We start from the raw sequence: 24,227 nt of genomic DNA, 5'->3' as shown, positions 1-24,227 counted from the left end.
GATATATGTTCATTTGATATTTTCATTGGTGGTGGTCGGTAAGGCTCAATCATCTTCGGAAATACCAAATGTTTCATCTTATCATCTTTCTCAATAAATGTGGACACTTGTTTGATCGGTAACAAACAAGTGGTGCTAATAGACGAACTCAACTTAGTTTCAAGAACTTGACTCAGATTTTTCAACTCGCGCTCAAGATTTTCAATCTACTCTTGTTGACTCATCAAAATTTCTGCATTAGTTCTTAATTGAGATTCCATAAATTCATTCGTCATACCCTCTTCACTAAATTTCTTTACCTCCTCTTTCTCTTTCACATCCGGTGCATACTTTTGAACCTGTTTATGGTTAGTATCCAACAAAAAACAATCCTGGATATCCGGTGTATGTAATGAATTAAAGATATTAATTCGTGATCTCTTATTACCAAAAGAAATGTCCATAACCCCGGTTCTAAAATTGATGAGAGCATCAATTGTGGCCAAAAATGGACGACCAAGAATGATCGTTGGTTGGGTCTCCCTAAAGTTGGTCTCAATGTCCATAACAATAAAATCTACTGAGTAATAAAAGTCTTCCACTTTCACAATCACATTTTCCAACATACCCTTTGGAGTTCTCATTGATCGTTCCGCAAGTTGAATGAGAATATCAGTTTGTTTTAAAGTTCCCAGCTCGTACCGGTCAACAAAATTTGATGGAAGTATGTTAATACTAGCCTCCAAATCCAATAAAGCCTTTTTGACATTAACATTACCCATCGTAACCGAAATTAATGGTGTCCCCGAGTCCTTAAACTTCGGTGGAAGTGAACCAGAAATGACCGCACTCACTTTTTCAGTCAATTTTACCTTTGTGGGCAATGATGCATTTAGTTTCCGTTTTTGAACACACAAATCCTTTAAAAATTTAGCATATGCTGGAATTTGTTTGATTGCATCTATAAGTGGAATATTGATTTTTACTTGTTTAAACGTTTCCCACATATCATCTATTTTTGGTCCCTTTTTCTCATAAGGGAATTTGTTCGGGGACTCCACAGCCTTGGGGGATGGAATTGTATTAGTCTCCACATCTGTTTCCCCAATTTTGAAAATTTTTGGTTTTTCAACATTTAACCCAACCCCAAAATCCACCAGAACTTCATTAACATTATTACTCAAATCATGTAAAATAGGAGACTTACCTAGACCATACTCGATTTCTGATTTCCTGGGCATTTTTACCTTGTTATCATATGTCTTTCCACTCCTTAAAGTGCCCACCATGTTCACTTCATGTCCTCTTCCTTGTGATTCATGATTCGGGTCAAGCAATGTATAACTCGGAATTGTATCCGATTCTCGTGTTGCCTTTTTCTCCACCACTTAACCAATTTGCTTACCCAATGCCGCAATTGACTTATTTTGAATTTCCAAAGTCTTCTTTATCTCTTCCATGAATGACTCCATCCTAGCATCCGTGCTTGAGGATTGACTTTGTTGATTATTTTGAGACAAGTTTTGGTTTTGGTTTTGGTTTTGCATTTGATATTGGTTGTTGTTTTGAAATTTGTTCGGGTATTGGGTGTGGTGTTGATTTGGTGCATTCAATGTGTTGTTGTTGTTCTAGCTGAAGTTCGGATGATTCCTCCACCCTGGGTTGTAGGTATTGGAATATGGATCATACTTCCGCCCTTGAACCTCGTTCACTTGCCCTTCTATCCCTAATGGTATCCCCTTTTTGCAACCATTTGCATAATGAAAAGCATCACCACATATCGAGCACACATCCTGAACCTGCACAAAATTAACACTACCACCCTGGTTCGGGTTGTTAAACATTGGAAGCAACATCTTTATCTCATCTAGTTCCTTTTCTAAATTCCTAGTAAACCTCTCGAGTTAGACACGTGGTTAACATGGGAAGGATTGTGAGTTTGTCGTGCAACCGAAGCTTGGGTTTTTGAACCCTTGCTCAATTGCTCAAAAAATGCCCATTCATCCTCACTACTTCGAGTCATAAACACACCACCACTAGCCGCTAATAGGAATTGTCTATTTTGTGAGTCAAGACCATTATAAAAAACTTTTACAAGTTCCCATTTCGGTGTTTCGCGGTGAGGACAAGATCTAAGTAATTCCTTCAGACGTTCATATGCTTCATGAAAAAGTTCACCTGGCAATTGCCTAAACGATTTAATTTGCATACGCATATTCGAAGTTTTACTTATATGGTAGAATTCCTCAAGGAATTTCTTTTTCATCACCGCCCAAGTAGTGATACTCCGGGCGGGTAAGGACAAAAACTAACGCTTTGCTTTATCTTTTAAAGAATAAGGAAATAGGCGAAGGCGTACCTCTTCATCCGTGAACCCGTTTACCTGATTTGTAGCACAAATCTCATTGAACTCAGTGATATGCTCATAAGGTTCTTCCGTTGCCATACCTCGGTAGTTTGGCAAAATAGAAATCAATTGAGGGCGAACCTCAAATCTTCTATTGTTATCCGCATTCGGAGCCGGATAAACAATTGGTGAGTGATCTTCGTAATCACCCGATTGGTAATACGAATCCACACCTCGTGTGTCTCTCTCTGCCATTGTTGCAAATAGGATTTTCGCCTACCTGAAAAGAACACAAACAAGAAAACACAACGCGTAAAACCGAACAAAACTAATAAAATGAGAAAATATTTTTGGATTTTTTTAGGTTTTATAATTTTTATGGCATTTTCAAAATTTAAAAGAAAACAAATTTCAAATAAGAGCTTGCAATCAAGCGCAAATATCCCCGGCAGCGGCGTCAAAATTTGATGGGCGTCGAAGTACCCGTCAAAAATAACTTAATTACCTTAAACTAGTTAGGGCAAGTAAGGTTCGTTCCACGAGAGATTGTGGTTAAAAGCAAGCAATTTTCAGGAGTTGATTTGATTAAACTAAAGCACGTTTACTATTAGAAGATTAAACAAGAAAACTTAAAGCTTTAATGGTTTAAAGCAAAAAGCATAAGCAAAAGATTAAAATGTAAAGTTGTTATCAATGGATTAAAAGCTTTATCCGTTCCAAATCCCAATTGGTACAATTCATTCAAACAAGTATTAAACTTTATCAAGTTTTCATGTAACTTACATAGACATAAGTTCTTCAAATTATAAAAACACTATCTTGGGCACTTTCATGTAAATTATATAGCTTGTCTTTATCCTTAACTAAATTAACACTAATTTGATTTAGAACAACTATCAATTCACAATAATAAGTCTTGCAATAATGAAATTCGATAATTTTGCATTAAACAATAACTTGAAAAATTCATAAATCAAAAGACTTTTTCATTACAAGTTATGAATCACAATAATACTTGAATGAAATCATAAATACACAATTGTTCAATGGAAGGAATAAAGTAAGGAGATTAGCCTTGCATGTTGATGATGATGAACACGATGATAGAAGGATGAATCATGATGAACGCGCATTTGATCTTGACTTGAATCCTTGATTGATGATGTTTTGTGATGTTTTTGTATGTGATTAGGGCTCTAAAAACTGAGGAAAAAGGTCCCCAATTCATAGTTAAGGGTTTCCCTTATATAGGGGGTGAATAACTTGTTTCCAAAGCAAAAATCTCTCAAAATCCGGCATCAGCGAAATTGCATTGGCGTAATTTACGCCACCCTGGCGTAATTTACGCCCATAATTGTACTAGCGTAAAAACTTGGCATAATTGTACGCCCAAAAATGATTTTTTCCCTGATTTTGAAACTTGCATTGGCGTAATTTACGCCCATATTTGCACTGGCGTAAAAAGCTGGCGTAAAAACTTGAAAGCTGGCGTAATTTACTCCAGTGTAAAAATTCTGATTTTTCCAACTTTTTCCACAACTCGACTCCAAATATTGTTTTTCGCACCTTTTTGCACTAATCTCTTTTCTCACCTATAATACATGAAATCTCATCAAAGTACCTTGTTTTTCACTCAAATATGGTTACTTTCACGTTGTTAAGCATAAACGATCGTGTTAAATAAGGACCGATCACTAGGGCATAAGGAGGTTCCGCCTCTGCAGTCGACCACATATTAGTTACATGTTCAAAATCAGAATTTATTTGGAACCCACTTCTTAAATTGTGGAACGCTCAAAATCAGTCTATTACAAGTATTGAAGAGGCATTCATGGAAAACAATAACATAGCCAACACGTCGATAGGAAAGATAATATGGCAAGCATCTAAATGGACGTGCGGATACACGATCTAAAAATATAGAAATAAAAAAGTTTTCCGGAACGGATATTGGTCACCAAATGCATCATATCGGAAATACAAACACAAAGTTTTAACTGGATATCCAAAAGACTTAAAAGAGCATTGATCGATTGACACCAATGGATGCTTAATCCCGGGTCTTAAGTATCTTCTCACAATCAACGCTCAGGCATCGACTAATTTATAAGCCGCAAATGAAAACTCTTCTCGTGATATTCATGTACATTGTCATACAAACAAGTTGTATCTTTTATGTGTAATTTTTCTGGCATGTTTATGCTCATTGTGAGACTCCCATTATGTAAATATGTAATTATCAGTCATAGAAATAATTATCTTACTTTAAAAAAAAAAAGACATTTTCATTTTCGAACGTGTTTTGTAGCTCACGTGTTAGTGGTCTGCCTCTCTTAGCGAGAGACCAGGAGTTCGACTCTCGTGAGGTGAAGCATTGCACACAAAGCTGCCCCATTTACCCTTGAATTTCACTCAAAGGTGTCTTCCGTACATCGCGCTGCGGGGGTAATTTTTTTGGGGGGGGGGGGAGGGGGGGTGTGTTACCGCCCATGCTCCCGGATTGAGCCGGATTTCCTCCTGCACAACAATTGGGGGCGAGTTATGCAACTGCGAGAAATGAACGTGTGCGTGTTTAAGTCCCATGAATGATCTCATATTACTGTTAAAAAAGAAGACATTTTAATTTTCATTAACCATAATAAGAAATTTAAGAAATCATAAATGTAAATGCTAAATTCTATATCCGTCTAAAATGTATTCGATGAATAACAATTTAAGAAGAATATTCAAATGAAATCTATATTTAAGTTGAGATTGAGGGGACAAATCTCAGCCTTTAGATTGAGATTGATCAACGGATCAGATTAAAAGTCCCAACATATGGCGGAGGGGTATTTTCGTCCACACAGGCAAAATATGTTATACACCCACCGCTTGGAATTTCATTCCATCGTGTAACGACCCGGAAATTTCCGACCAAATTTAAACCTTAAACTTTATATGTTTCCGACACGATAAGCAAAAACCTTAATGTTGAGTCTAGAAAATTTGAAATCTATATTCGGATAACTAATTAACCTTTGACTAATCTCATCGATTCACGAACCATTGATTGTAAGCATGTATGTATATATATAGATGTAAGTACATATATAAACATATATACAAATATACATATAAGAGTTACAAGTTATAATATAGCTGAATGTTAGTATTATTACAATTAATATGTATATTAATATTAACCTTAAAATCAGCATTTCTATTATTATTTAATATTAAGAATTAATACTATTTTAAATTATTATTATCAATATTTTAGTGTTAGAAAATAATACAAATATTAGTATCGATAATATTAATAAAAATCATATTTTTTTTTACATTTGATAAAGATACTGTTAATATTATTATTACTAATTTTATTATTAAATTTTTTTATTAGAAATTTAATTATTATAAAAATAAATATATTATTTATATAAATACAATTATGAATCTAAATCTGTTCCAAATATCTTTTATACTGTTAATTATTTTGTTTTTGGCTAAAAATTTGTTGCTTAATCGAATACATTATTCTATATTATTATCAAGATATTTAATTATTATTAAAATTAAATTAAATATAATACTCTGTATTTAATAACGAATCCTAGGGTAATATTTATCTGTTTAATTTATTAATTCTGTTTTGGCTTCTCCTTCTTTTTCGTATTATCTGTACACCCGTGAACTCATCTGTCAAAATCATCTAAAAATGTTTTCAACTAATCAAAGTATTATATATATGTAATAATACTTATCACTACACATCGAAAATTTAGCAGAATTCACACTCATTAAACCTTGCTTCTTTCTTTCTTCGATCAACCATTCTTATCATCCTCTTGGCCATATTCAATCACCATGTCCATTTGATCACCTTAACACCACAACCACTTTGAACAACCCAACCCCCGTAACTATCACTATAATATGTTAACTTATGTTCCTGCATCTTCTCTGAACCATCATTTCATCACCCTATCACCACCATGACAACCATTAACCATCTTGAACCAACAACAACCGGCCACCTTCAATCTTCCCTTTTATCTTGTGCATACCGCCACCATCACCTTGAAGATCACCATTCCACCCGCCACCTCACGCCATCATAAATCACCTCTCAAACCCATTTCAAATTTTATTTGCTGTTGACAAAAACCACCCTCAACCTCACTCTTTTTTCTCTCTAATCATCTCTTTTCTATCTCTAACCGAAGTAAAACCAATCACCATGGTTGTTAAATACTTGCTGCTATACGTTTGTTCTTCAAATTCCCCTACAACCATGAGCCACCTCTTCACAATCACTGCACCAACACTTCGATTACTACCCCTCTCCTTCTCTCTATTCTCTCTCTCCTATTTTTCCAACGGTACACAACAAAACTCATATAATAGTGATAATGTTCCTCGTTTTCTGTTTCATAACCACCACCGAAATCCATTATCAGATTGCTCGATAGAGAGTGCCATGTTCTGCGTAAAAAAAAAACAAATAAATCAATACGGGTGTAATAATAAATAACGATGATGGTTACGAGTAGATAAAATGAAATGATTAAGATTTGCAAGTGGAGAACGAATCTTTTATATTTCGAATCCTATGTACAGCGATGTGTTTTAATTATTGTTTGAGGGCCGACAAAATAGAGGAGTGGGTAATGATAATGTAAATTAAATATAGATATTGGTTATCCTGATTGATCGAGGTTTTTAAAGAAAGAAATTTAAACAGAAATATAATGGGATAATTAAATTTAAGAAACAAATAAATCAGATAAGCAAGCACTAGAGGAGTGGTTCGAGTGCTCTGGTGTTTAACTGAAGGTCTAAGGTTCGAAACCAGGCAACAGCGTTTTATTTTTTTCATAATAAAAACTGATGGGCCACGAATTCAACTTAGGTATTCTTGTGGGCTGAAATAAAAAGTCGATTGGGCCAAGCTTTAATGTATGTTGGGCCGAAAGTAGTTGGGCCGAGGATTAAGTTGCTGGTTGGGCCGTGAAAATCTAGCCACTATACTTGAGCCGATTGAATTTGAAAGGGAAAAAGAAAACGAATAACGAGTTTAATAAACTAGATACGAATATAAAACAGAAATGATAGAGTGGAGCAGTGGTTTGGGCAATTGTTGGGTATGTGGGAGGTCGGGGGTTCGAGTCCCGTCCTAGGCATTCTTTTTACAAATCATTTTTGAAGGTAGTTTTCCTTTTTATTTATTATTACTATTATTATTAGGATTAGAAGATTTATTATTAACATTATTATTAGTTATCATTATTATTAAAATATTTATTATTATTAAAATTATTATATTTTTTTTAAACACCATTATTTTTGTTATTATTATCATTATTATTATTATTATTATTTTTATTAATTATCATTATTTTAATATTATTATTATTATTATCAATATTGAAGATTATCATTATAAATATTATTTTTACAAATAAAAGATAATTATATAAAAATATAATTATTACATATACATAAGTATATCTAAATTACTATTTCCATATATCATATTAAAATAATATATATAGACATATATATATATAACATTTGAAATAATAAATACATATATAAATTTGTTTGATTACTATTTGGTGTTAATAGATATATAAATGTTTTAGGTTCGTGAATCCGAGGCCAACCTTATTCGTGTTTAATGGTGTTATATGTATTTTTACTACAAAATACAATATGGTGAGTATATAGTCCCACTTTTAAACTCTAAATATTTCGGGATGAGAATACATGTATTTTATCTTTTACGTTATGGACACAAGTAACTGAAAAATATATTCTACGTTGAGTTGTACCACTGGCATACTTCCCTGTAGCTTGGTAACTACTATTTACAGCGGTATTGTAAACGCGAATCCTGTTGATAGATCTATCGGGCCTGACAACCCCAACCGGACTGGACGACCAGTATTCAACGGTTGCACAGTACTTCGTTTCGTGACTACACTTGGTACGGTGTAGTAAGATTTCATAATAAAGGGAATATGCGACGTGATTAAATGTTAAGTATGGTTACCAAGTGCTCAACCACTTAGAATATTATTATTAAAATGTTTACATATGAAATCTTGTGGTCCATAGTTATAACGCTACTAGCATCAAACCTATATATCTCACCAACTTTACGTTGACGTTTTAAAGCATGTTATTCTCAGGTACGAATTAAGTGTTCCGCTGTGCATTAGCTCAAATTAAGGACATTACTTGGAGTCGATCATCGCAATGGAACCAAATGTTGAAGATTTCGTCCAGGGGGATAAGGACGGGTTGTTAAAGTTGGTATCAGAGCGATGGTCATAGCGAACCAGGCCTTGCATTAGTGTGTCTAACTGGTAGTTGTTAGGATACATTAGTAAGTCTGGACTTTGACCGTGTCCACATGTCAAAAGTTTTGCTTATCATTTCTAGTCGAAAATCGTCTGCTTATCATCATTAGGAAATTTCCTGCTTATCATTCTTAAGTCTAGACACGTCTTACTGCATTTAGTGCATCGATAGTGTATAGACCAAATTTATATCTTAACACATTTGTAGACTTGCCTGATATATGCCGTAACATCCTTTGTAGTCTACGAAATCTTTAGTATTACATATAGATATTCTATATAGTTAGAATATCATCCGACATCTGAAAATCATTCCACATTAAAAATATTTTCCATCCATCCAATTACCTCTTGGCGATGAACCTGAAAGCACTTACTGGCGAACCTGTTCGAGAAACCATTTACCCTCTCATTTTCTAGAGTATCCCGTCACGATTATACATTTCGAATCTTACTCATCCGCTCGTTTCAATCGTCAATCATCCCGACATAATATAAGAAGTTAACGAACCACGTGCTCGAGTAATGGTTTTATAGAATCTGGTGCGAAGGTTACAAACACCAGCAGCAGCACCAGCAGCATAATCCATATCACCATCATCGACGTCGACAGTACCCTTATCATCCCTAAACCATAACCGCGCCGTAACTCTCAACATCACAATCTGTACCTCGAATATCAACATCACACGCCTCAATATTACCGTCTGTATTTAGAGTATGATCTTCGTTCTACATATCGTTCTACATCGATTAATTTCGTTCTACGTATTGTTCTATCTCATTTACCTTCGTTCGACATGGCAATTATGTAATCTCTAATGTTTTAGAGATCATGTAATCAAGTGCCAACAATAAATCAAATGAGTATAATATTCTATTGACTCATTAAATTCATAATTACATCCGAAGAAAATATATATGCAAGTATATTTTCATAAAGATTGTAATTAAAACTTCTTTTGTACAAACTGTTAATGATGAGAATATTTTAACGGGTGGGTAGTACCCGAGGAATATTTAAAATTCACATTAACAAGTTACACTGTACATTCTTCGAATCTGATTCAACGGTTATTTACTATCCTACCTACGATCACCGATATACGTATCCATTCATCACAGAATAACCATTTTCATTCAAATTTCATATTTGGATTTTGACTCATCAGAATCCAACAAGTGGCATAATGAAGAAAACATTGGATATAATAAAATTGTTAGAAACACACGATTTAACTAATTAAAAATCTGTTAAGGATTCCACGCTAACTGTTCCGGCTAACTGTTCCCAGCTAACTGATTAATATTTAATTTATCGCAATTTACATTCTCGCAATTTTATTTATTGTTATTTAATTTCTGCACTTTACATTTTAAATAACGGGACACGTATACAAGGTTTCGACTTATCATATTGACCCATCTATATATATATTTCGGAACAACCGCAGACACTCTATATGTGAAGGTGGGAGTTGGCTATACAGGGTCGGAGTTGATTCCGAAATATATATATACTTTGAGTTGTGATCGACACCGAGACCGGTACACGGGTCACGATACGTATTAAGTAATTCGAATATTATATATATCTAATTTATATATGAATCTATTGAGCCATTGGACAATCGGATTAGTAGACTGCTAACTATGGACAAGTTAAAATGAATTAAAATGTTGATTATAACTTATGAAACTAAACTAATCTTCAAGTTTGCCACTTGATTCTATCTTAAACCCCATTCGTATCTTGACAATTACAATTCGCATTTACAACTTTTCTCGATTCTTGAAAAACACTTCGAACGGAAAGATGAATCAACCGCACTTCATCTACGAAAGAAAAGATGTGTGCACCTGAAAAACTCTCGAATCCAAATTCATAGTTTAGCACATATCGTGTTGAATCCTTTGCCATTTATTAACAAAAAACAACCCTACAATTTCTTTTCAGGAAGCTAATTTTGTCACAGCTCCACTTCGATTTTTTCAGTGAGACTACTCCTATTATAATCTCGATATTTATACCTTGTCCCTTCGCCGTCGTTACCAAAGAACCTTTTATATTCCACGATATCATCATCAGATGTACCAACAGTTCGTCATTTCTTCGGCAGAATCCGCAATCAGTATTTTGAAAATCTTGCATAACTTCTCCCGTCATACCTACAACGTCTATCCCTATGAGTTTCATACTCCGAATGTGAAGTTTTTGAAAAACACCCTGAACTATGAAGTAGTTCTTAAAATGCTGATGAAGCAGCAAAAACTGTAAACGACTTTAACAAGTCAAAGGTTGACGATAAAGTATAGTAGGTTGGTAAAGCTCAGAAAAAGAGAAGGTTTGGAACTGGAAAACGGATTGAGCAAAGTATGAAGGAGGCCGTGAACAAATCGTGAAAAACAGAACCTGTTTTCAAAGGATTCAAATGATCCAGTGCCTGCTGAAATCGTTAGTAAGAACCCTACTCCTTATTCTAAACCTTTTCGGATGATATTTTTCATCAACATTTTATCTTAGAGATTAAAAGATATTTCATATCTTCCGTTATGCATAATCTTCAAATTTCTGGAGATATTATTCCCATCTGAAATCATTTATCACTTCATAACATCCGCGTTACAATATAAAAGAAACTGCATTAGTTTCTAAATTCTGAAACCTTTGAGTTTAAAATAGGAATGTTCCGAAGTAGTGTTGGGAACTGATACATGAATTAGTATAATATAATGAAACTTGATCAACTTCATTATATTACAGTAAGTCATGTTAAGTTTCTAATGGAATGTGATGATTCACAGTATCGTCATCATGTGCCATGTTACACGGCTCTTACATTCTATTCAATTCCGAAACATATTAAGAACAAATCATCTTGATAGTTCTATTTTCCTGGATATTCTGGTAATTTGACAAATCAAAATCCTGATATTACTATTCCTTTCTGAGAACATTAGCCATGTTCATTCCAAATCTTATACCTACGAATTCCGAACCATTGCTCGCTTGGCTTGAGGACGGGAAGAGGAAATGAAAGAATGAAGCTCCAAAATAGAAATTAGAGTATAAATTGCAGCAAATAGGAGAAGGCATTAACTGCGGATGACAATGATTATAGAAGAAAGGAGTATGAACATCGAAGTATAAGGGAAGATATAAAACTCAATAACCACCCAGACAATTTCAAACCATGTATATCAATACAAATAGCAATATAGAGACATGAGAGAATTAGAAACACTATAACCACAAGAGTATAGTAGAAGTAAATAGATTCTTCTGGTGGCAGATGAAAAAGAAGGATGACAGATGTGAAAATTAAGAATATATCAAGGATTAGAATAGGATGGAGTATATTATCAAATATCTTTAAGTAAGAATTAAGGAGAAAGAGTAGAAGATGTGGGATATGGAAATAAGGGAACGAAGGGGGTAGTTTTATAAGTATCCGACAAAGAAATCACAACAGAATCGCCGCATTAAATCAAAGGAGATTCTGTTTCCTAAATCGCCGAAGAACCAAATCTTATTACGAAAGATTTTCTTTAAATCTCGTAAATTCCGAAAATCAATCATAACCACGTCATCAGTTAAAACGATACCATATTACTCATTTCACTCTTTTGTGATAGCTTCACTCGTACGCTTCATATGACCGAATCGTTTTATCCATATTTTCCAATAATGATAAAACTCTATTATTACCTCATATTCGTCATAAAAACATTCCTATTGATATTTATGACAACCTCTACCAAATTTCAGGGACGAAATTTCTTTAACGGGTGGGTACTGTAACGACCCGGAAATTTCCGACCAAATTTAAACCTTAAACTTTATATGTTTCCGACACGATAAGCAAAAACCTTAATGTTGAGTCTAGAAAATTTGAAATCTATATTCAGATAACTAATTAACCTTTGACTAATCTCATCGATTCACGAACCATTGATTGTAAGCATGTATGTATATATATAGATGTAAGTACATATATAAACATATATACAAATATACATATAAGAGTTACAAGTTATAATATAGCTGAATGTTAGTATTATTACAATTAATATGTATATTAATATTAACCTTAAAATCAGCATTTCTATTATTATTTAATATTAAGAATTAATACTATTTTAAATTAGTATTATCAATATTTTAGTGTTAGAAAATAATACAAATATTAGTATCGATAATATTAATAAAAATCATATTTTTTTTTACATTTGATAAAGATACTGTTAATATTATTATTACTAATTTTATTATTAAATTTTTTTATTAGAAATTTAATTATTATAAAAATAAATATATTATTTATATAAATACAATTATGAATCTAAATCTGTTCCAAATATCTTTTATACTGTTAATTATTTTGTTTTTGGCTAAAAATTTGTTGCTTAATCGAATACATTATTCTATATTATTATCAAGATATTTAATTATTATTAAAATTAAATTAAATATAATACTTTGTATTTAATAACGAATCCTAGGGTAATATTTATCTGTTTAATTTATTAATTCTGTTTTGGCTTCTCCTTCTTTTTCGTATTATCTGTACACCCGTGAACTCATCTGTCAAAATCATCTAAAAATGTTTTCAACTAATCAAAGTATTATATATATGTAATAATACTTATCACTACACATCGAAAATTTAGCAGAATTCACACTCATTAAACCTTGCTTCTTTCTTTCTTCGATCAACCATTCTTATCATCCTCTTGGCCATATTCAATCACCATGTCCATTTGATCACCTTAACACCACAACCACTTTGAACAACCCAACCCCCGTAACTATCACTATAATATGTTAACTTATGTTCCTGCATCTTCTCTGAACCATCATTTCATCACCCTATCACCACCATGACAACCATTAACCATCTTGAACCAACAACAACCGGCCACCTTCAATCTTCCCTTTTATCTTGTGCATACTGCCACCATCACCTTGAAGATCACCATTCCACCCGCCACCTCACGCCATCATAAATCACCTCTCAAACCCATTTCAAATTTTATTTGCTGTTGACAAAAACCACCCTCAACCTCACTCTTTTTTCTCTCTAATCATCTCTCTTCTATCTCTAACCAAAGTAAAACCAATCACCATGGTTGTTAAATACTTGCTGCTATACGTTTGTTCTTCAAATTCCCCTACAACCATGAGCCACCTCTTCACAATCACTGCACCAACACTTCGATTACTACCCCTCTCCTTCTCTCTATTCTCTCTCTCCTATTTTTCCAACGGTACACAACAAAACTCATATAATAGTGATAATGTTCCTCGTTTTCTGTTTCATAACCACCACCGAAATCCATTATCAGATTGCTCGATAGAGAGTGCCATGTTCTGCGTAAAAAAAAAAAACAAATAAATCAATACGGGTGTAATAATAAATAACGATGATGGTTATGAGTAGATAAAATGAAATGATTAAGATTTGCAAGTGGAGAACGAATCTTTTATATTTCGAATCCTATGTACAGCGATGTGTTTTAATTATTGTTTGAGGGCCGACAAAATAGAGGAGTGGGTAATGATAATGTAAATTAAATATAGATATTGGTTATCCTGATTGATCGAGGTTTTTAAAGAAAGAAATTTAAACAGAAATATAATGGGATAATTAAATTTAAGAAACAAATAAATCAGATAAGCAAGCACTAGAGGAGTGGTTCGAGTGCTCTGGTGTTTAACTGAAGGTCTAAGGTTCGAAACCAGGCAACAGCGTTTTATTTTTTTCATAATAAAAACTGATGGGCCACGAATTCAACTTAGGTATTCTTGTGGGCTGAAATAAAAAGTCGATTGGGCCAAGCTTTAATGTATGTTGGGCCGAAAGTAGTTGGGCCGAGGATTAAGTTGCTTGTTGGGCCGTGAAAATCTAGCCACTATACTTGAGCCGATTGAATTTGAAAGGGAAAAAGAAAACGAATAACGAGTTTAATAAACTAGATACGAATATAAAACAGAAATGATAGAGTGGAGCAGTGGTTTGGGCAATTGTTGGGTATGTTGGAGGTCGGGGGTTCGAGTCCCGTCCTAGGCATTCTTTTTACAAATCATTTTTGAAGGTAGTTTTCCTTTTTATTTATTATTACTATTATTATTAGGATTAGAAGATTTATTATTAACATTATTATTAGTTATCATTATTATTAAAATATTTATTATTATTAAAATTATTATATTTTTTTTTAAACACCATTATTTTTGTTATTATTATCATTATTATTATTATTATTATTTTTATTAATTATCATTATTTTAATATTATTATTATTATTATCAATATTGAAGATTATCATTATAAATATTATTTTTACAAATAAAAGATAATTATATAAAAATATAATTATTACATATACATAAGTATATCTAAATTACTATTTCCATATATCATATTAAAATAATATATATAGACATATATATATATAACATTTGAAATAATAAATACATATATAAATTTGTTTGATTACTATTTGGTGTTAATAGATATATAAATGTTTTAGGTTCGTGAATCCGAGGCCAACCTTATTCGTGTTTAATGGTGTTATATGTATTTTTACTACAAAATACAATATGGTGAGTATATAGTCCCACTTTTAAACTTTAAATATTTCGGGATGAGAATACATGTATTTTATCTTTTACGTTATGGACACAAGTAACTGAAAAATATATTCTACGTTGAGTTGTACCACTGGCATACTTCCCTGTAGCTTGGTAACTACTATTTACAGCGGTATTGTAAACGCGAATCCTGTTGATAGATCTATCGGGCCTGACAACCCCAACCGGACTGGACGACCAGTATTCAACGGTTGCACAGTACTTCGTTTCGTGACTACACTTGGTACGGTGTAGTAAGATTTCATAATAAAGGGAATATGCGACGTGATTAAATGTTAAGTATGGTTACCAAGTGCTCAACCACTTAGAATATTATTATTAAAATGTTTACATATGAAATCTTGTGGTCCATAGTTATAACGCTACTAGCATCAAACCTATATATCTCACCAACTTTACGTTGACGTTTTAAAGCATGTTATTCTCAGGTACGAATTAAGTGTTCCGCTGTGCATTAGCTCAAATTAAGGACATTACTTGGAGTCGATCATCGCAATGGAACCAAATGTTGAAGATTTCGTCCAGGGGGATAAGGACGGGTCCTCACACATCGTATCTGTATTTCACACACAAACACACACTTCTTTCTAGGGTTTCAACATCGACCGCTAATTTCCTTCGATCAACACCGATCAAAGCTGCCATTATCAACAATCATCAACAGCTATACACATTAATCGATTATCTTCCATCAAACATGGCTAAATCGGAGCATTCTCTAATCAAAAAATCGTCGTCGGCTGAAAAGCATGTTCCGGCTTATAAAAAAGCTCCGGCCAAAACTACTGGTAATTTTAACAAGTTTTGTTGATGTTCGTTTATAATCAATCAAGTTTGTTTGTATTCCTTTGATGATTTCAAATTTCAGGGTTTCGTCATATAGCATTCGTGTGTGTGCTTCTTTAAGCACATGATTTTTGTTGTGATTGTTTAATATGTGCTTTTTATCTTCTTTATGAGTTGCACATTTGTTGTTCTTAAATCAGATTGTATGTATAAGTTTTGTTATTACCTTTTAGGTTTTATCAATCACGTGTGATTATTACAAGAAATCACTTTCGAATACACATTTAGCTGTTATATTTGCTTCTTTAATCACATGTTATTCGTTGTGATTGTTTAATATGTGCTTTTTATCTTTTGTATGAGTTGCACACCTTTTAGGTTTTATTCAATCTCATGTGATTATATAATAAATCACTTTTGAAATCTGTTAACAAATGTTATTTGCTTCTTTAATCACATGTTATTTGTTGTGATTGTTTAATATGTGCCTTTTATCTGTGTATGAGTTGCATATCTGTTGTTGCTAAATCAGAGTGTAAGTATAAATTTTGTGAGTATCTTCTAGGTTTTTTCAATCACATGTGATTATACAAAAAATCACTATGGAATTCACATTTAGCTGTTAACAAATGATATCACCTTTGATTTGTTTTGTTCAATGTTTACTGATTTACTTTTGTAAATCACATTTTTCAGGTAAAAGAAAACACCAGTCTGTTACCAATGCCGTTGATAATCCCAAACAGAAACACAAAGTTAAGGATGTTCCTTCTGATGATGAAGTTGAGTCTAAGCTACCTGCTCTTAGGCTAAGGACAACACCGGCGCAGTTTGCAAAGGTGATGTGTTCGTTGACCCCCGAAAAAAAAGTTTGTGTCACGAGACTTGGGTTTCGTTCTTTAATTGGGTTTAATATAGACCAATTGCCGGGTAATCTTGTTTACTATGTTGTTGACAATTTCGATGGTGATGAGATGATAATAAAGACTCAAAAAAGAAACATTAAGGTTGATTCCCAAGCTGTCCACGATGTGTTTGGACTCGAAGATGTTGGTACTGATATAGACACCTTGGAACTCAAGCTTGGTAGTCTTTTTGTTCAAAATTGGTTGAATCAGTTTCCACCACCCCCGTTTGTCACCCGTTCATCTTCACTGTGTTCTAAGATCCTGACCTCAACGGAAGTTGATAGTATCTTTCAGATGAACTTTATCATGTTGTTTGCAAGCACGATGGTGTCATGTGAAAGAAATGGGAAAGTGAGTTCGTATGTGCTGATGAGGTTGTCTGACGATGTTGATATTTCAAGTATCAACTGGTCCATGTTTCTTCTTTCTTCATTGAAATATAGCAAAAATGGATGGAACAGAAATGATCCCAACTGTTTCTACACCGGTGCTGCTACTTTTCTCACCGTGAGTTATCTTTTCATTATCTATATATCATATATGATTTTCAACAATCTTTTTTACGAATTGGTTTGATAACTATGATTTTTTTTCGTGTTTGTTTCTTAGCTGCTCTATCTCGACCGTACAAAGTTTGATTCTTTTCCTGTTGTTCGTGGGCGTCCAGTTTTCAAGAACTGGAAAGGAGCCATTGCGGTTCGTGCAAAGAAAGAGGCTGAGCTCAGATCATTTGGGCTGTTGGAACTTTCAGATGAATATGACGAAGAAGCAGAAAATGGGGAGGGTTTTCTCAAACTTGAAGATGAGGATAAGGCTGATATGTGTGCGATTGGGGTAGTTTTTTTTTTATAATTCAAACACCTGTTTTTACTAATTAAATCATGCTGTGTTAGTATTATTTTTTTTATACAATCACCTGTGATTGAATTTTTGTATACAATCACATGTGATTTTATGATAAAATCACATGTGATTGATTTTTTGTATACAATCACCTGTTTTCACTAATTAAATAATACTTGGTCTGATTATACATTCAGTAAATAATATTATATTATGCGATAACTTTGATCTTTTTTTATAACTATTCTAAGCTTTTTGCACATTATATGCAGGGTTATTGTGAAGTTATCGAGGAGAAGTTTAAATTGGTCAATGATTTGAAGCATTTTTTATCACGGACAATACGTGAAAGTTTGTCCAAGTACCCAGATGAGAAGATATTGATATCTTATGAAAAGAAGTTGAACGAAGTCTTTAAAATGGATGTGTGTGATGTGAAGACTGACGATGAGATGGAGGATGAGTCAGAGGGAAAAGACGATGATGATGTCAACAATGATGAGTCAGAGGGAAAAGACGATGATGATGAGAAGAAGGCTGAGTCAGAGGGAACTGACGATGATGATGATGACGATGATGATGAGAAGAATGCTGATTCGGAGAAAAAAGATGATGAATGTGTTGATGTAAACAAGGTTGAGTCTGAGAAAAAGATTGATGATGGGCAATCCAAGGCTGATGATGATGTGAATGATGAGCAAGAAGTTAATCTTGATTCCGATGATCCAATTGTTCCAGTTGTGACAGAAGTTGTAGGTCCAAAGGTTGCTGAGAAAGATGTTGACAAAGATCAAAATGAAGAAGAGTACACATCTTTGACACAATGGTTTAACAACAACGTTAATGAGGTCGTTGATATTTGTGAAATTATATCTTTACTTAATGCACCAACAAGCCTTACATGGTTACCTGTTCATAATACTCCAACAATGATGAATTTAACACCACCTACTTTTCATCTCTTATCTCAGGAGGATAAATATGAGAACAAGGAGTATGATGAAGCTGTGAAATTGTTAGACAAGGGCAAGTTGGCAAGCAGCCCTGAAGTTGGAAAAATGTTACCGAAACAAACGGCTGTCCAGTCAAAGAAATTTTGTAAAAAAACTATAAAGAAAGATCGGACAATCGTTCTTAGATCTGCTTATATCAACAAGCTGACTGTTGTGTCTGACATTCTGACAAACTCTGCGCTTATTTTGGCTATGGAATTATTTTCGATGAAGCTTAGCCCTTCGTGAGTTTTCTAAAATTTTTCCTTTTAATACATACAAATCCTTCTGCTTTATAAGCCAATCACATGTGATTATATTATGAAATCACATGTGATTTTATTATGAAATCACATGTATTAAACTAACCCCCTCCCCTTTTTTTTGTTTGTTAGTGAGACTGTTTTTGAATCAAGAAAAGGCAGCATGATACACCATCTTAGTTTGGAATCACTTTGCCCCGATGTTTATGCTGAGGCTAGTGTAATTGATTTATGGAGCTTTATACTGAACGAAGAGCAAAAGTACAGAGGACAATCTAGCCCGTCTAGGTTTTTTTTCCCTTCTTCAATCATTGTAAGTTTTATCGTTTAAAAATTTTTATGTACTATATTAGCTTGCTGTTTCTATCTGTGTGTTATGGTTCTTAATACTTAGTCACATGTGATTGTTATATATAATCACATGTGATTGTTATATATATAATCACATGTGATTATTATAGATATAATTACATATTATTGTTATATATGATTACATGTGTTATTTTATTTACAGTATTCTTACTTGTATGACAACAAGAACATGAAAAAGGAAGATAAGCTGATGATAATCAAAGAAAGTGCTAATGCTTGGTTTCGATTTTTTCCAAAGCTTGCGTCACTCCGAAAAGTTGATCTTGTATGTTATTTCTGGCTTACATTTGTAGGTCTATTTGCCTTTATATCATAATCAATTATTTGTGTTCTAATAATTTCTTTCTTTTTTGATTTTTTACAACAGGTATTTTTCCCAATCTGCAGACATGGGCATTTCTTTGTCTTGGTGATTGACATGAAAGTTCCCAAGCTCTACATACCTGACAACTCTTCGGTAGTTAAAAACTATGCTGCAAGATACGCCAAAGTTTTCAATCTTTTGGTTAGTGTTTATTATAATATCATTACTTGTACGTTTTCCACTTCAATATCAGTTTTTTTTGCTTCCCCTGTTTACACTTAATGTTTTTAAACATCTGCTCAATCATTAATTTAATAACTATTCATTTTTTATGATTTTGTTTTTTCCAGCTATATGCTTTTGCTGAACATCTGAAATTTCATAAGCATCCTTTTGCAAATCAAATTGAAAAATTGGAACGAATTAGGATTTCGCTGCCATGGAAAACAATAGATAATGTTGTGGATTGTGGCGTATTTGCTATGTTCCACATTGACATGTTTAAAGCAAGATCAGAGAATGAGTGGTCTGATGTATTGGTACCTGAGTCGGCTGAACAAAAGAATCAGCTACGGAAGCTGAGGATTCGCTATGCATCGAAGATTTTGTCGCATGATCTAAACATACATGCTGAGCAGATGTTAAGAAATGCAAGAAATTTTGCCGCATTCCATGAAAAGAAAGATTATAGGAAGGTTATCATTTCTGCAAAAACAATCAAGAGGTGTCCGAGTTGAAAAAGCTAAAAATCAAGAGGTGCATGACCAGCAATCTAATGAAGAGTGAAGTTTTTTGAAGATGTATTTTATTGTTCTGCTTTGATAGTTCAGTGTATGGTTAGATGTAGATGGTTGGAAAGATGTGTTTTGGTTAATGACATGTTAGTGGTTAGATGTTGATGGCTCTTTTGGTCAAGATGTTTTTTGGTTAATGACATGCTACTTGATATTTTAATGCATGGTTTAGATGTTCATATATTTATTGTCTCTAATGCTTGAATGGTTATGATTCTTGGTAGTTGATGGTTGATTAAAAATACTATACAGCTACAAGTTATTCCTCATGCAATCACATGTGATTTTTACATTTGCAATCACAAGTGATAATACATAACAATCACATGTGATATTACATATATAATCACTTGTCTTATTCAATCAAATCTGATGGTAATATAAAATCACATGTGATTGAACTACTTAATCACATGTTGTGATTGAACTAATTAATCACATGTGATTTTAGTATATAATCACAACCGTTAACATACATTATGTGATATAAAATCACATGTGATTGAACTACTTAATCTCATATCATTGTCTTATTCAATCAAATCTGATTGTAATATAAAATCACATGTGATTGAACTACTTAATCACATATGATTTTAGTACATAATCACAACCGTTAACTACATTCTTTTACAAATTGATTTTGCAAAGACCTCTCACCACCATTAGGACCCATCACATGGTTTTTGGGTTTAGGGACTAATTGATTTTACAAATGATTCTTAATGTCATTGGCTTTATTCAATCACATGTGATTATAATATAAAATCACATGTGATTGAACTACTTAATCACATGTGATTACAGTATATAATCACAACTGTTGATATACATTCCGTAAAATCAAAACCATAAATAAAAAATGTTCCAAACACATTAACAATTTTTAACAGTTGTTCTTGAAATAAAGTAACAAAATATAAAAAAATGAAAGTCAAACATTTAATAGGAACACCAAAATTAACAATTGTACGAATATAAAAAATAAAAAATAAAAAATAAAATCAACTTTGTCTTTGTCACAAACCTGCAATTGTGTTCATGTGATCCACAATTACTGCAAGTAATCTTTCTTTTTTTGCTTTCCAAAATTCCTTTCTCTTTTCCACTCATGAGACGCTTATCTTTTCCACAACCTTTGTATCTCCCAACCGGTGGGTTTTGTATGTCTAATGAATTAGGTTTTGAAACACCAACCATTTCTTGTATGACATCATCTTTTTTCTTAAACTGTTTTGGCACTTGAGCCTCAACTTCTTTCTTCACCATTTTAACTTTTTCAAGAAGCACTTGTAGCATCGTTTCATCCTGCCCAATTAGTTCAACACAATCATCAACAACTGATGTGATTTCATTAATAGAATTTTGAACAGCAATGTTTTCGTTGCCATATCTGTTTCTCCTTGATCTTAACTCTGGTGGTATTATATCCCTTCTCCAACGCCTCATTATGTATTTTTCAGGGATTTCATCTATATTATCGTTCTTCAATACCCAAAAACAATGTCTACAAAGAAGACCAAATCTTAGATAGTGTCTACATGTACATATTATTGATCCATCTTGGCGGTTATGAAGTACCTTCATAATAAAAAAAAGTATGAAACTGATGTATAAGCCAATCACAAGTGATAAGTACCTATTTAAATATGACAACTGATGTATAAGTCAATCACAAGTGATAAGTACCTATTTAAACTATTTTAACAAGTGAGATTCAAACTATTGCACAAATGTTATTCCATACATGAAAAAATATGTAAATTAGTTTACCTTGTATTTGAAGAACTCTTTTTCTTCATTCGAGCCTTCCCTTTTATCCTCCATACTTGAGCCTTTATCTTTTTTCCCTTCATTCGAACCTTCATTTTTCTTCCCTTCATTCGAGCATTCCTTTCTCTTTTTCAATTTCTCTTTAACAACAAATATTTCTGTGTATTCCTCTTTGTCCATTTTATCCAACGAACATTTATACAAAGCTGCAACAATCTCTTGTTGAATAATCAGAAAAATTGTATTCGTGTATACCTTCGATGCATGTTTTTCAATTCTTAGCAACGTTAATAATTTTGGGTTTTTCTTCATTGTCTGTACATCTAAAGATTCTTGTTTTGACCTCTGTTTTAACATGGCAGATTCAAAGCCGTCCATAAAAGTCAACAGATTTGATGCAGATCTTGTAAAGTGTGAAAAAAAGCATTTTCACTCTCTGATCTTGAAGTAGTTCGCATCAAACCAAACATTTCAGTCTCGATGAAATATGCTGGTATCCAACTTGATCTAATATCAAACATATATTTGAACCAACTGTCATTCTTCAATGAAAAATCGTCCATCAACTTTTCCCATTTTTCTTCAAAAACAGTTGGTTCTATGTACATATTCCACACAATTTTATCAAATCTCTTCTTGAAGTCTTTTTCTTGTTTGTCTTCAATATTAGGATTTGCTTCTTGAATCTGTAATCACATTTGATTGGTTAATAATTCATATTAATAAAATTATGTATATGTATCATTAACCATTTCAATCGCATGTGATTAGTTACATGTAGTCTTCAATAACAAAACTCATACCTTTGATGGCACCTTCCTCATAATGTGCCACATGCATAGTCTATGCTTTGCCGTCTTAAAGACCTCTTTTATGGCTATCGCCATTGATTTATCCTGATCTGTCACAATCATGTTTGGCTCTTTCCCGAATGTCTTCATGAAGCAATTAAGTAGCCATTTGTAACTCTCAGCTGTTTCATCCCTGATCATTGCCGCAGCAACAGTGACACACCTACGGTGGTTATCTATTCCAGTAAATGGTACAAACTTGAGGTTGTACCTGTTAATAAAAAGACAATGTTAGAAACTCAGATAAGCCAAACAACCTGTCAATCACATGTGATTAAAAGCTGTAAAACCCAGGTATCATACCTGTTAGTTCTATATGTTGCATCAAATGAGATAACATCACTAAACTCCTTGTAGTTGCACTTTGCAACTTCATCTGCCCAGAAAATGGAATGTAATTGACTTTTTTCAAGCTTGTACTCAAATGAAAAACCAGGAACATATTTTTTCCTTTCTTCCATTTTGTTAACGAGCATTTGAGAATCAGTTGCATTGATAAACACATGAAAATCTCGTTTCCAGTTTCTGAAGTCAATTACAGTTCCATGAACATTTTTTTCAGACCATTTCATATTGCTGTAAACTTCGTATGCCTTTGTTGGACCAATATTTGATACCGTCGAATGGTATACAAACAACTTCTCTGCATACCTCATTTGTCTTTCCTTTTTACTTAAATGTCTGTATTCTATCGGTAGCAACTCATGATTATGTTGTTCTTCAAAGTCAGCAAGAACGAAAGTATCTGTTCCATACACCCGGTCGAATCTAACTTTAGCCCTACATCCTGTGCATTCCATGTTGCTTTTCCGAATTGGCTTTTTAGTTTCTTGTAATGTGTCAAAGTAGACTTCCTTTGGTGTGCCAGCCTTGTTGCATAAGTAATATTTTTGTTTCACTAATCCAGATTTTGCAGTTTTTTATCCAGCCTTTCTTATGTCAAAACATGCATGATATGCATATAACCTATACATCTCTTCACATTGATCAAGTGTTCCATAATTATGACCAAT

General features: G+C 33.1%; 4 protein-coding genes across 4 annotated transcripts; 1 reads left to right on the top strand and 3 right to left on the bottom strand.

The window, feature by feature from the left end:
* Window positions 1–206: 206 nt before the first annotated feature.
* LOC139886693 (uncharacterized) lies at window positions 207–1,268 on the bottom strand. Its single transcript, XM_071870618.1, has one exon. The coding sequence runs from the start codon at window positions 1,266–1,268 to the stop codon at window positions 207–209; it is 1,062 nt and encodes a 353-aa protein (XP_071726719.1).
* A 14,664-nt stretch (window positions 1,269–15,932) lies between these two features.
* Window positions 15,933–20,533, top strand: LOC139886677 (uncharacterized). Its single transcript, XM_071870617.1, has 9 exons — window positions 15,933–16,116; window positions 16,811–17,529; window positions 17,632–17,856; window positions 18,138–18,713; window positions 18,837–19,102; window positions 19,253–19,433; window positions 19,635–19,757; window positions 19,860–19,997; window positions 20,147–20,533. The coding sequence occupies exons 1-9, from the start codon at window positions 16,026–16,028 to the stop codon at window positions 20,531–20,533; spliced, it is 2,706 nt and encodes a 901-aa protein (XP_071726718.1). The 5' UTR covers window positions 15,933–16,025.
* Window positions 20,534–21,391: 858 nt separating this feature from the next.
* Window positions 21,392–22,675, bottom strand: LOC139886670 (uncharacterized). The gene is made up of 3 exons (XM_071870611.1): window positions 22,364–22,675; window positions 21,618–22,075; window positions 21,392–21,410 (listed from the first exon to the last, which is right to left on the bottom strand). The coding sequence occupies exons 1-3, from the start codon at window positions 22,673–22,675 to the stop codon at window positions 21,392–21,394; spliced, it is 789 nt and encodes a 262-aa protein (XP_071726712.1).
* Window positions 22,676–22,746: 71 nt separating this feature from the next.
* On the bottom strand, window positions 22,747–24,014 carry LOC139886660 (protein FAR1-RELATED SEQUENCE 5-like). Its single transcript, XM_071870603.1, has 3 exons — window positions 23,518–24,014; window positions 23,167–23,425; window positions 22,747–23,049 (listed from the first exon to the last, which is right to left on the bottom strand). The coding sequence occupies exons 1-3, from the start codon at window positions 24,012–24,014 to the stop codon at window positions 22,747–22,749; spliced, it is 1,059 nt and encodes a 352-aa protein (XP_071726704.1).
* Window positions 24,015–24,227: the final 213 nt, after the last annotated feature.

This window comes from Rutidosis leptorrhynchoides, chromosome 1 (genome assembly GCF_046630445.1).
Source record: "Rutidosis leptorrhynchoides isolate AG116_Rl617_1_P2 chromosome 1, CSIRO_AGI_Rlap_v1, whole genome shotgun sequence".
Classification (NCBI taxonomy): domain Eukaryota; kingdom Viridiplantae; phylum Streptophyta; class Magnoliopsida; order Asterales; family Asteraceae; genus Rutidosis; species Rutidosis leptorrhynchoides.
The sequence above is the reverse complement of the archived record's forward strand: the minus strand, read 5'-3'. Positions and strand labels throughout refer to the sequence as shown.

What these genes read in the sequence shown, in the direction of transcription:
- LOC139886693 (XM_071870618.1), bottom strand. Translation starts at nt 1,268, where the DNA reads ATGGTGGGCACTTTAAGGAGTGGAAAGACATATGATAACAAGGTAAAA.
- LOC139886677 (XM_071870617.1), top strand. Translation starts at nt 16,026, where the DNA reads ATGGCTAAATCGGAGCATTCTCTAATCAAAAAATCGTCGTCGGCTGAA. An exon ending in AGCTCCGGCCAAAACTACTG is followed by an intron (nt 16,117 to 16,810) that starts GTAATTTTAACA and finishes CACATTTTTCAG; the next exon opens with GTAAAAGAAAACACCAGTCT. An exon ending in CACTCCGAAAAGTTGATCTT is followed by an intron (nt 19,758 to 19,859) that starts GTATGTTATTTC and finishes TTTTTACAACAG; the next exon opens with GTATTTTTCCCAATCTGCAG.
- LOC139886670 (XM_071870611.1), bottom strand. Translation starts at nt 22,675, where the DNA reads ATGAAGAAAAACCCAAAATTATTAACGTTGCTAAGAATTGAAAAACAT. An exon ending in AAGAGTTCTTCAAATACAAG is followed by an intron (nt 22,076 to 22,363) that starts GTAAACTAATTT and finishes TGGGTATTGAAG; the next exon opens with AACGATAATATAGATGAAAT.
- LOC139886660 (XM_071870603.1), bottom strand. Translation starts at nt 24,014, where the DNA reads ATGGAATGCACAGGATGTAGGGCTAAAGTTAGATTCGACCGGGTGTAT. An exon ending in GCAACATATAGAACTAACAG is followed by an intron (nt 23,426 to 23,517) that starts GTATGATACCTG and finishes TTTTATTAACAG; the next exon opens with GTACAACCTCAAGTTTGTAC. An exon ending in TGAGGAAGGTGCCATCAAAG is followed by an intron (nt 23,050 to 23,166) that starts GTATGAGTTTTG and finishes ATGTGATTACAG; the next exon opens with ATTCAAGAAGCAAATCCTAA.